At 66.7% G+C, this 13,245-nt stretch overlaps 1 protein-coding gene across 2 annotated transcripts in view; it reads left to right on the forward strand.

Moving 5' to 3' along the window:
* CCDC93 (CCC complex scaffolding subunit CCDC93) overlaps positions 1-13,245 on the forward strand; it is a 133,948-nt gene that overhangs the window by 60,890 nt on the left and 59,813 nt on the right. For both annotated transcript variants that reach the window (XM_075584584.1, XM_075584585.1), the window contains one exon: positions 1,281-1,343. In XM_075584584.1, the coding sequence (XP_075440699.1) occupies positions 1,281-1,343 (63 nt within the window). The remainder of the gene's footprint in view (positions 1-1,280; positions 1,344-13,245) is intronic.

Raw genomic sequence — 13,245 nt, forward strand, 5'->3', positions numbered from 1 at the left:
CCCCGAGCCGTGTCTCCCTCCCCCCCCAGGCCGTGTCTCCCTCACCCCCCGAGCCGTGTCTCCCTCCCCCCGAGCCGTGTCTCCCCCCCCCCGAGCCGTGTCTCCCTCCCCCCCCCCGAGCCGTGTCTCCCTCCCCCCCCGAGCCGTGCCTCCCTCCCCCCCCAGGCCGTGTCTCCCCCCCCCCCGAGCTGTGTCTCCCTCCCCCCCCGAGCTGTGTCTCCCTCCCCCCCCCCCGAGCTGTGTCTCCCTCCCCCCCCCGAGCCGTGTCTCCCTCCCCCCCCGAGCCGTGTCTCCCTCCCCCCGAGCCGTGTCTCCCTCCCCCCCCCCCCGAGCCGTGTCTCCCTCCCCCCCGAGCCGTGTCTCCCTCCCCCCCCGAGCCGTGTCTCCCCCCCCCCCCCGAGCCATGTCTCCCTCCCCCCCCCCCGAGTCGTGTCTCTCTATTCCCCCCCCCCCCCCCCGAACTGTATCTCCCCATGAATGCGCGTGCAATAGAATTACACGGTGTGGTGTGTGGGGGGTGTGTGTGTGGGGGGGGGTTGTGTGTGTGTGTGGGGGGTGTGTGTGTGGGGGGGGGGTTGTGTGTGTGTGTGGGGGGTGTGTGTGTGGGGGGGGTTGTGTGTGTGTGTGTGTGGTGTGTGGTGTGTGTGTGTGGGGGGTGTGTGTGTGGGGGGGGTTGTGTGTGGTGTGTGTGTGTGTGGGGGGGGGGGGTGTGTGTGGGGGGGGTGTGTGTGGGGGGGGGGGTGTGGGGGGGTGTGTGGTGTGTGTGTGTGTGGGGGGGTTGTGTGTGGTGTGTGTGTGTGTGTGTGTGGTGTGTGTGTGGGGGGTGTGTGTGTGTGGGGGGTGTGTGTGTGTGTGGTGTGTGTGTGTGTGTGGGGGGGTGTGTGTGTGGGGGGTGTGTGTGTGGTGTGTGTGTGTGTGTGGGGGGTGTGTGTGTGTGGGGGGGGTGTGTGTGTGGGGGGGTTGTGTGTGGTGTGTGTGTGTGTGTGTGGTGTGTGTGTGGTGTGTGTGGGGGGGGTTGTGTAGGGGGTGTGTGTGTGTATGGGGGGTGTGTGGTGTGTGTGGGGGGGTGTGGGAGGGGGTGTGTGGGGGGTGTGTGTGTGTGTGTGTGGGGGGGGTTGTGTATGGGGGGTGTGTGTGTATGGGGGGTGTGTGGTGTGTGTGGGGGGGGGTGTGGGGGGGTGTGTGTGGGGGGTGTGTGTGTGGGGGGTGTGTGTGTGTGTGTGGGGGGGGGGGTGTACTCTGAGGATGACAAAGCATTAAATGTTTCTCTTGTTCATCAGCTGGAAGTGAAATCGGCTGCTCTCCAGGCCGGCTGCAGCGACGCAAAAGAGCAACTGTCCGAGGTGAGAATAATCCTGCGGGAGGAACGTTATCCCGCGGCCGGTCACTTCCTGACGGGAGGACCGTTATCCCGCGGCCGGTCACTTCCTGACGGGAGGACCGTTATCCCGCGGCCGGTCACTTCCTGGCGGGAGGATCGTTATCCCGCGGCCGGTCACTTCCTGACGGGAGGACCGTTATCCCGCGGGCGGCCACTTCCTGAGGGGAGGACCGTTATCCCGCAGCCGGTCACTTCCTGACGGGAGGACCGTTATCCTGCGGCCGGTCACTTCCTGACGGGAGGAACGTTATCCCGCGGGCGGTCACTTCCTGACGGGAGGACCGTTATCCCGCGGCCGGTCACTTCCTGACGGGAGGACCGTTATCCCGCGGCCGGTCACTTCCTGACGGGAGGACCGTTAACCCGCGGGCGGTCACTTCCTGACGGGAGGACCGTTATCCCGCGGCCGGTCACTTCCTGACGGGAGGACCGTTATCCCGCGGCCGGTCACTTCCTGACGGGAGGACCGTTATCCCGCGGGCGGTCACTTCCTGACGGGAGGACCGTTATCCCGCGGGCGGCCACTTCCTGAGGGGAGGACCGTTATCCCGCGGGCGGTCACTTCCTGACGGGAGGACCGTTATCCCGCGGCCGGTCACTTCCTGACGGGAGGAACGTTATCCCGCGGCCGGTCACTTCCTGACGGGAGGACCGTTATCCCGCGGCCGGTCACTTCCTGACGGGAGGACCGTTATCCCGCGGCCGGTCACTTCCTGGCGGGAGGACCGTTATCCCGCGGCCGGTCACTTCCTGACGGGAGGACCGTTATCCCGCGGGCGGTCACTTCCTGACGGGAGGACCGTTATCCCGCGGCCGGTCACTTCCTGACGGGAGGACCGTTATCCCGCGGGCGGTCACTTCCTGACGGGAGGACCGTTATCCCGCGGGCGGTCACTTCCTGACGGGAGGACCGTTATCCCGCGGGCGGTCACTTCCTGACGGGAGGAACGTTATCCCGCGGGCGGTCACTACCTGACGGGAGAAACGTTATCCCGCGGCCGGTCACTTCCTGACGGGAGGACCGTTATCCCGTGGCCGGTCACTTCCTGCGGGAGGACCGTTATCCCGCGCCCGGTCACTACCTGACGGGAGGACCGTTATCCCGCGGGCGGTCACTTCCTGGCGGGAGGACCGTTATCCCGCGGCCGGTCACTTCCTGCGGGGGGACCGTTATCCCGCGGGCGGTCACTTCCTGACGGGAGGACCGTTATCCCGCGGGCGGTCACTTCCTGATGGGAGGACCGTTATCCCGCGGCCGGTCATTTCTTGACGGGAGGACCGTTATCCCGCGGCCGGTCACTTCCTGACGGGAGGAACGTTATCCCGCGGCCGGTCACTTCCTGCGGGAGGACCGTTATCCCGCGGCCGGTCATTTCCTGACGGGAGGACCGTTATCCCGCGGCCGGTCACTTCCTGGCGGGAGGACCGTTATCCCGCGGGCGGTCACTTCCTGACGGGAGGACCGTTATCCCGCGGGCGGTCACTTCCTGACGGGAGGACCGTTATCCCGCGGGCGGTCACTTCCTGACGGGAGGACTGTTATCCCGCGGGCGGTCACTTCCTGACGGGAGGAACGTTATCCCGCGGCCGGTCACTTCCTGGCGGGAGGACCGTTATCCCGCGGGCGGTCACTTCCTGACGGGAGGACCGTTATCCCGCGGGCGGTCACTTCCTGACGGGAGGAACGTTATCCCGCGGGCGGTCACTACCTGACGGGAGAAACGTTATCCCGCGGCCGGTCACTTCCTGACGGGAGGACCGTTATCCCGTGGCCGGTCACTTCCTGCGGGAGGACCGTTATCCCGCGCCCGGTCACTACCTGACGGGAGGACCGTTATCCCGCGGGCGGTCACTTCCTGGCGGGAGGACCGTTATCCCGCGGCCGGTCACTTCCTGCGGGGGGACCGTTATCCCGCGGGCGGTCACTTCCTGACGGGAGGACCGTTATCCCGCGGGCGGTCACTTCCTGATGGGAGGACCGTTATCCCGCGGCCGGTCATTTCTTGACGGGAGGACCGTTATCCCGCGGCCGGTCACTTCCTGACGGGAGGAACGTTATCCCGCGGCCGGTCACTTCCTGCGGGAGGACCGTTATCCCGCGGCCGGTCATTTCCTGACGGGAGGACCGTTATCCCGCGGCCGGTCACTTCCTGGCGGGAGGACCGTTATCCCGCGGGCGGTCACTTCCTGACGGGAGGACCGTTATCCCGCGGGCGGTCACTTCCTGACGGGAGGACCGTTATCCCGCGGGCGGTCACTTCCTGACGGGAGGACTGTTATCCCGCGGGCGGTCACTTCCTGACGGGAGGAACGTTATCCCGCGGCCGGTCACTTCCTGGCGGGAGGACCGTTATCCCGCGGGCGGTCACTTCCTGACGGGAGGACCGTTATCCCGCGGCCAGTCACTTCCTGACGGGAGGACCGTTATCCCACGGCCGGTCACTTCCTGGCGGGAGGACCGTTATCCCGCGGGCGGTCACTTCCTGACGGGAGGACCGTTATCCCGCGGGCGGTCACTTCCTGACGGGAGGACTGTTATCCCGCGGGCGGTCACTTCCTGACGGGAGGAACGTTATCCCGCGGCCGGTCACTTCCTGGCGGGAGGACCGTTATCCCGCGGGCGGTCACTTCCTGACGGGAGGACCGTTATCCCGCGGCCAGTCACTTCCTGACGGGAGGACCGTTATCCCGCGGCCAGTCACTTCCTGACGGGAGGACCGTTATCCCGCGGGCGGTCACTTCCTGACAGGAGGACCGTTATCCCGCGGCCGGTCACTTCCTGACGGGAGGACCGTTATCCCGCGGCCGGTCACTTCCTGGCGGGAGGACCGTTATCCCGCGGCCGGTCACTTCCTGACGGGAGGACCGTTATCCCGCGGCCGGTCACTTCCTGATGGGAGGACCGTTATCCCGCGGCCGGTCACTTCCTGACGGGAGCACCGTTATCCCGCGGGCGGTCACTTCCTGACGGGAGGAACGTTATCCCGCGGCCGGTCACTTCCTGACGGGAGGAACGTTATCCCGCGGCCGGTCACTTCCTGACGGGAGGACCGTTATCCCGCGGGCGGTCACTTCCTGATGGGAGGACCGTTATCCCGCGGCCGGTCACTTCCTGACGGGAGGACCGTTATCCCGCGGCCGGTCACTTCCTGACGGGAGGACCGTTATCCCGCGCCCGGTCACTTCCTGACGGGAGGACCGTTATCCCGCGGCCGGTCACTTCCTGACGGGAGGACCGTTATCCCGCGGGCGGTCACTTCCTGGCGGGAGGATCGTTATCCCGCGGGCGGTCACTTCCTGCGGGAGGAACGTTATCCCGCGGGCGGTCACTTCCTGACGGGAGGACCGTTATCCCGCGGCCGGTCACTTCCTGACGGGAGGAACGTTATCCCGCGGCCGGTCACTTCCTGACGGGAGGACCGTTATCCCGCGGCCGGTCACTTTCTGGCGGGAGGACCGTTATCCCGCGGGCGGTCACTTCCTGACGGGAGGACCGTTATCCCGCGGGCGGTCACTTCCTGACGGGAGGACCGTTATCCCGCGGGCGGTCACTTCCTGACGGGAGGACCGTTATCCCGCGGGCGGTCACTTCCTGGTGGGAGGAACGTTATCCCGCGGCCGGTCACTTCCTGACGGGAGGACCGTTATCCCGCGGCCGGTCACTTCCTGACGGGAGGATCGTTATCCCGCGGCTGGTCACTTCCTGGCGGGAGGATCGTTATCCCGCGGGCGGTCACTTCCTGGCGGGAGGACCGTTATCCCGTGGCCGGTCACTTCCTGATGGGAGGAACGTTATCCCGCGGCCGGTCACTTCCTGACGGGAGGACCGTTATCCCGCGGCCGGTCACTTCCTGGCGGGAGGACCGTTATCCCGCGGCCGGTCACTTCCTGACGGGAGGAACGTTATCCCGCGGCCGGTCACTTCCTGACGGGAGGATCGTTATCGCGCGGCCGGTCACTTCCTGACGGGAGGACCGTTATCCCGCGGGCGGTCACTTCCTGACGGGGGGACCGTTATCCCGCGGGCGGTCACTTCCTGACGGGAGGACCGTTATCCCGCGGGCGGTCACTTCCTGGTGGGAGGAACGTTATCCCGCGGCCGGTCACTTCCTGACGGGAGGACCGTTATCCCGCGGCCGGTCACTTCCTGACGGGAGGATCGTTATCCCGCGGCCGGTCACTTCCTGGCGGGAGGATCGGTATCCCGCGGGCGGTCACTTCCTGGCGGGAGGACCGTTATCCCGAGGCCGGTCACTTCCTGATGGGAGGAACGTTATCCCGCGGCCGGTCACTTCCTGACGGGAGGACCGTTATCCCGCGGCCGGTCACTTCCTGACGGGAGGATCGTTATCGCGCGGCCGGTCACTTCCTGACGTGAGGACCGTTATCCCGCGGCCGGTCACTTCCTGACGGGAGGACCGTTATCCCGCGGGCGGTCACTTCCTGACGGAAGGACCGTTATCCCGCGGCCGGTCACTTCCTGACGGGAGGACCGTTATCCCGCGGCCGGTCACTTCCTGGCGGGAGGACCGTTATCCCGCGGCCGGTCACTTCCTGACGGGAGGACCGTTATCCCGCGGGCGGTCACTTCCTGACGGGAGGACCGTTATCCCGCGGCCGGTCACTTCCTGACGGGAGGAACGTTATCCCGCGGCCGGTCACTTCCTGAGGGGAGGACCGTTATCCCGCGGCCGGTCACTTCCTGACGGGAGGACCGTTATCCCGCGGGCGGTCACTTCCTGACGGGAGGACCGTTATCCCGTGGCCTGTCACTTCCTGGCGGGAGGACCGTTATCCCGCGGCCGGTCACTTCCTGATGGGAGGAACGTTATCCCGCGGCCGGTCACTTCCTGACGGGAGGACCGTTATCCCGCGGCCGGTCACTTCCTGACGGGAGGATCGTTATCGCGCGGCCGGTCACTTCCTGGCGGGAGGACCGTTATCCCGCGGGCGGTCACTTCCTGACGGGAGGACCGTTATCCCGCGGGCGGTCACTTCCTGACGGGAGGACCGTTATCCCGCGGGCGGTCACTTCCTGGTGGGAGGAACGTTATCCCGCGGCCGGTCACTTCCTGACGGGAGGACCGTTATCCCGCGGCCGGTCACTTCCTGACGGGAGGATCGTTATCCCGCGGCCGGTCACTTCCTGGCGGGAGAATCGTTATCCCGCGGGCGGTCACTTCCTGCGGGAGGAACGTTATCCCGCGGGCGGTCACTTCCTGACGGGAGGACCGTTATCCCGCGGCCGGTCACTTCCTGACGGGAGGAACGTTATCCCGCGGCCGGTCACTTCCTGACGGGAGGACCGTTATCCCGCGGCCGGTCACTTCCTGGCGGGAGGACCGTTATCCCGCGGGCGGTCACTTCCTGACGGGAGGACCGTTATCCCGCGGGCGGTCACTTCCTGACGGGAGGACCGTTATCCCGCGGGCGGTCACTTCCTGACGGGAGGACCGTTATCCCGCGGGCGGTCACTTCCTGGTGGGAGGAACGTTATCCCGCGGCCGGTCACTTCCTGACGGGAGGACCGTTATCCCGCGGCCGGTCACTTCCTGACGGGAGGATCGTTATCCCGCGGCTGGTCACTTCCTGGCGGGAGGATCGTTATCCCGCGGGCGGTCACTTCCTGGCGGGAGGACCGTTATCCCGTGGCCGGTCACTTCCTGATGGGAGGAACGTTATCCCGCGGCCGGTCACTTCCTGACGGGAGGACCGTTATCCCGCGGCCGGTCACTTCCTGACGGGAGGATCGTTATCGCGCGGCCGGTCACTTCCTGACGGGAGGACCGTTATCCCGCGGGCGGTCACTTCCTGACGGGGGGACCGTTATCCCGCGGGCGGTCACTTCCTGACGGGAGGACCGTTATCCCGCGGGCGGTCACTTCCTGGTGGGAGGAACGTTATCCCGCGGCCGGTCACTTCCTGACGGGAGGACCGTTATCCCGCGGCCGGTCACTTCCTGACGGGAGGATCGTTATCCCGCGGCCGGTCACTTCCTGGCGGGAGGATCGTTATCCCGCGGGCGGTCACTTCCTGGCGGGAGGACCGTTATCCCGTGGCCGGTCACTTCCTGATGGGAGGAACGTTATCCCGCGGCCGGTCACTTCCTGACGGGAGGACCGTTATCCCGCGGCCGGTCACTTCCTGACGGGAGGATCGTTATCGCGCGGCCGGTCACTTCCTGACGTGAGGACCGTTATCCCGCGGCCGGTCACTTCCTGACGGGAGGACCGTTATCCCGCGGGCGGTCACTTCCTGACGGAAGGACCGTTATCCCGCGGCCGGTCACTTCCTGACGGGAGGACCGTTATCCCGCGGCCGGTCACTTCCTGGCGGGAGGACCGTTATCCCGCGGCCGGTCACTTCCTGACGGGAGGACCGTTATCCCGCGGGCGGTCACTTCCTGACGGGAGGACCGTTATCCCGCGGCCGGTCACTTCCTGACGGGAGGAACGTTATCCCGCGGCCGGTCACTTCCTGAGGGGAGGACCGTTATCCCGCGGCCGGTCACTTCCTGACGGGAGGACCGTTATCCCGCGGGCGGTCACTTCCTGACGGGAGGACCGTTATCCCGCGGCCTGTCACTTCCTGGCGGGAGGACCGTTATCCCGCGGCCGGTCACTTCCTGATGGGAGGAACGTTATCCCGCGGCCGGTCACTTCCTGACGGGAGGACCGTTATCCCGCGGCCGGTCACTTCCTGACGGGAGGATCGTTATCGCGCGGCCGGTCACTTCCTGGCGGGAGGACCGTTATCCCGCGGGCGGTCACTTCCTGACGGGAGGACCGTTATCCCGCGGGCGGTCACTTCCTGACGGGAGGACCGTTATCCCGCGGGCGGTCACTTCCTGGTGGGAGGAACGTTATCCCGCGGCCGGTCACTTCCTGACGGGAGGACCGTTATCCCGCGGCCGGTCACTTCCTGACGGGAGGATCGTTATCCCGCGGCCAGTCACTTCCTGGCGGGAGAATCGTTATCCCGCGGGCGGTCACTTCCTGGCGGGAGGACCGTTATCCCGTGGCCGGTCACTTCCTGATGGGAGGAACGTTATCCCGCGGCCGGTCACTTCCTGACGGGAGGACCGTTATCCCGCGGCCGGTCACTTCCTGACGGGAGGATCGTTATCGCGCGGCCGGTCACTTCCTGACGGGAGGACCGTTATCCCGCGGCCGGTCACTTCCTGACGGGAGGACCGTTATCCCGCGGCCGGTCACTTCCTGACGGGAGGACCGTTATCCCGCGGGCGGTCACTTCCTGACGGGAGGACCGTTATCCCGCGGCCGGTCACTTCCTGACGGGAGGACCGTTATCCCGCGGCCAGTCACTTCCTGGCGGGAGGACCGTTATCCCGCGGCCGGTCACTTCCTGACTGGAGGACCGTTATCCCGCGGGCGGTCACTTCCTGACGGGAGGACCGTTATCCCGCGGCCGGTCACTTCCTGACGGGAGGAACGTTATCCCGCGGCCGGTCACTTCCTGAGGGGAGGACCGTTATCCCGCGGCCGGTCACTTCCTGACGGGAGGACCGTTATCCCGCGGCCGGTCACTTCCTGACGGGAGGACCGTTATCCCGCGGGCGGTCACTTCCTGACGGGAGGACCGTTATCCCGCGGCCTGTCACTTCCTGGCGGGAGGACCGTTATCCCACGGCCGGTCACTTCCTGACGGGAGGAACGTTATCCCGCGGGCGGTCACTTCCTGACGGGAGGACCGTTATCCCGCGGCCGGTCACTTCCTGGCGGGAGGACCGTTATCCCGCGGCCGGTCACTTCCTGACGGGAGGACCGTTATCCCGCGGCCGGTCACTTCCTGGCGGGAGGACCGTTATCCCGCGGCCGGTCACTTCCTGACGGGAGGACCGTTATCCCGCGGCCGGTCACTTCCTGATGGGAGGACCGTTATCCCGCGGCCGGTCACTTCCTGACGGGAGGACCGTTATCCCGCGGGCGGTCACTTCCTGACGGGAGGAACGTTATCCCGTGGCCGGTCACTTCCTGACGGGAGGAACGTTATCCCGCGGCCGGTCACTTCCTGACGGGAGGACCGTTATCCCGCGGGCGGTCACTTCCTGATGGGAGGACCGTTATCCCGCGGCCGGTCACTTCCTGACGGGAGGACCGTTATCCCGCGGCCGGTCACTTCCTGACGGGAGGACCGTTATCCCGCGCCCGGTCACTTCCTGACGGGAGGACCGTTATCCCGCGGGCGGTCACTTCCTGACGGGAGGACCGTTATCCCGCGGGCGGTCACTTCCTGGCGGGAGGATCGTTATCCCGCGGGCGGTCACTTCCTGCGGGAGGAACGTTATCCCGCGGGCGGTCACTTCCTGACGGGAGGACCGTTATCCCGCGGCCGGTCACTTCCTGACGGGAGGAACGTTATCCCGCGGCCGGTCACTTCCTGACGGGAGGACCGTTATCCCGCGGCCGGTCACTTCCTGGCGGGAGGACCGTTATCCCGCGGGCGGTCACTTCCTGACGGGAGGACCGTTATCCCGCGGGCGGTCACTTCCTGACGGGAGGACCGTTATCCCGCGGGCGGTCACTTCCTGACGGGAGGACCGTTATCCCGCGGGCGGTCACTTCCTGGTGGGAGGAACGTTATCCCGCGGCCGGTCACTTCCTGACGGGAGGACCGTTATCCCGCGGCCGGTCACTTCCTGACGGGAGGATCGTTATCCCGCGGCCGGTCACTTCCTGGCGGGAGGATCGTTATCCCGCGGGCGGTCACTTCCTGGCGGGAGGACCGTTATCCCGTGGCCGGTCACTTCCTGATGGGAGGAACGTTATCCCGCGGCCGGTCACTTCCTGACGGGAGGACCGTTATCCCGCGGCCGGTCACTTCCTGACGGGAGGATCGTTATCGCGCGGCCGGTCACTTCCTGACGGGAGGACCGTTATCCCGCGGCCGGTCACTTCCTGACGGGAGGACCGTTATCCCGCGGGCGGTCACTTCCTGACGGAAGGACCGTTATCCCACGGCCGGTCACTTCCTGACGGGAGGACCGTTATCCCGCGGCCGGTCACTTCCTGGCGGGAGGACCGTTATCCCGCGGCCGGTCACTTCCTGACGGGAGGACCGTTATCCCGCGGGCGGTCACTTCCTGACGGGAGGACCGTTATCCCGCGGCCGGTCACTTCCTGACGGGAGGAACGTTATCCCGCGGCCGGTCACTTCCTGAGGGGAGGACCGTTATCCCGCGGCCGGTCACTTCCTGACGGGAGGACCGTTATCCCGCGGGCGGTCACTTCCTGACGGGAGGACCGTTATCCCGCGGCCTGTCACTTCCTGGCGGGAGGACCGTTATCCCGCGGCCGGTCACTTCTTGATGGGAGGAACGTTATCCCGCGGCCGGTCACTTCCTGACGGGAGGATCGTTATCGCGCGGCCGGTCACTTCCTGGCGGGAGGACCGTTATCCCGCGGGCGGTCACTTCCTGACGGGAGGACCGTTATCCCGCGGGCGGTCACTTCCTGACGGGAGGACCGTTATCCCGCGGGCGGTCACTTCCTGGTGGGAGGAACGTTATCCCGCGGCCGGTCACTTCCTGACGGGAGGACCGTTATCCCGCGGCCGGTCACTTCCTGACGGGAGGATCGTTATCCCGCGGCCGGTCACTTCCTGGCGGGAGGATCGTTATCCCGCGGGCGGTCACTTCCTGGCGGGAGGACCGTTATCCCGTGGCCGGTCACTTCCTGATGGGAGGAACGTTATCCCGCGGCCGGTCACTTCCTGACGGGAGGACCGTTATCCCGCGGCCGGTCACTTCCTGACGGGAGGATCGTTATCGCGCGGCCGGTCACTTCCTGACGGGAGGACCGTTATCCCGCGGCCGGTCACTTCCTGACGGGAGGACCGTTATCCCGCGGGCGGTCACTTCCTGACGGGAGGACCGTTATCCCGCGGCCGGTCACTTCCTGACGGGAGGACCGTTATCCCGCGGCCAGTCACTTCCTGGCGGGAGGACCGTTATCCCGCGGCCGGTCACTTCCTGACTGGAGGACCGTTATCCCGCGGGCGGTCACTTCCTGACGGGAGGACCGTTATCCCGCGGCCGGTCACTTCCTGACGGGAGGAACGTTATCCCGCGGCCGGTCACTTCCTGAGGGGAGGACCGTTATCCCGCGGCCGGTCACTTCCTGACGGGAGGACCGTTATCCCGCGGCCGGTCACTTCCTGACGGGAGGACCGTTATCCCGCGGGCGGTCACTTCCTGACGGGAGGACCGTTATCCCGCGGCCTGTCACTTCCTGGCGGGAGGACCGTTATCCCACGGCCGGTCACTTCCTGACGGGAGGAACGTTATCCCGCGGGCGGTCACTTCCTGACGGGAGGACCGTTATCCCGCGGGCGGTCACTTCCTGACGGGAGGAACGTTATCCCGCGGGCGGTCACTTCCTGAGAGGAGGACCGTTATCCCGCGGGCGGTCACTTCCTGACGGGAGGAACGTTATCCCGCGGCCGGTCACTTCCTGACGGGAGGAACGTTATCCCGCGGCCGGTCACTTCCTGACGGGAGGACCGTTATCCCGCGGGCGGTCACTTCCTGATGGGAGGACCGTTATCCCGCGGGCGGTCACTTCCTGATGGGAGGACCGTTATCCCGCGGCCGGTCACTTCCTGACGGGAGGACCGTTATCCCGCGGCCGGTCACTTCCTGATGGGAGGACCGTTATCCCGCAGCCGGTCACTTCCTGACGGGAGGACCGTTATCCCGCGGGCGGTCACTTCCTGACGGGAGGACCGTTATCCCGCGGGCGGTCACTTCCTGACGGGAGGACCGTTATCCCGCGGGCGGTCACTTCCTGGCGGGAGGATCGTTATCCCGCGGCCGGTCACTTCCTGCGGGAGGAACGTTATCCCGCGGCCGGTCACTTCCTGACGGGAGGACCGTTATCCCGCGGCCGGTCACTTCCTGGCGGGAGGACCGTTATCCCGCGGGCGGTCACTTCCTGACGGGAGGACCGTTATCCCGCGGGCGGTCACTTCCTGACGGGAGGACCGTTATCCCGCGGGTGGTCACTTCCTGGTGGGAGGAACGTTATCCCGCGGCCGGTCACTTCCTGACGGGAGGACCGTTATCCCGCGGCCGGTCACTTCCTGACGGGAGGATCGTTATCCCGCGGCCGGTCACTTCCTGGCGGGAGGATCGTTATCCCGCGGGCGGTCACTTCCTGGCGGGAGGACCGTTATCCCGTGGCCGGTCACTTCCTGATGGGAGGAACATTATCCCGCGGCCGGTCACTTCCTGACGGGAGGACCGTTATCCCGCGGCCGGTCACTTCCTGACGGGAGGATCGTTATTGCGCGGCCGGTCACTTCCTGACGGGAGGACCGTTATCCCGCGGCCGGTCACTTCCTGACGGGAGGACCGTTATCCCGCGGGCGGTCACTTCCTGACGGGAGGACCGTTATCCCGCGGCCGGTCACTTCCTGACGGGAGGACCGTTATCCCGCGGACCGGTCACTTCCTGGCGGGAGGACCGTTATCCCGCGGCCGGTCACTTCCTGACGGGAGGACCGTTATCCCGCGGGCGGTCACTTCCTGACGGGAGGACCGTTATCCCGCGGCCGGTCACTTCCTGACGGGAGGAACGTTATCCCGCGGCCGGCCACTTCCTGAGGGGAGGACCGTTATCCCGCGGACGGTCACTTCCTGACGGGAGGACCGTTATCCCGCGGCCGGTCACTTCCTGACGGGAGGACCGTTATCCCGCGGGCGGTCACTTCCTGACGGGAGGACCGTTATCCCGCGGCCTGTCACTTCCTGACGGGAGGACCGTTATCCCGCGGGCGGTCACTTCCTGACGGGAGGACCGTTATCCCGCGGGCGGTCACTTCCTGACTTGAGGACCGTTATCCCG

Source organism: Ascaphus truei, unplaced genomic scaffold, assembly GCF_040206685.1.
Source record: "Ascaphus truei isolate aAscTru1 unplaced genomic scaffold, aAscTru1.hap1 HAP1_SCAFFOLD_665, whole genome shotgun sequence".
Taxonomy (NCBI): Eukaryota; Metazoa; Chordata; class Amphibia; order Anura; family Ascaphidae; genus Ascaphus; species Ascaphus truei.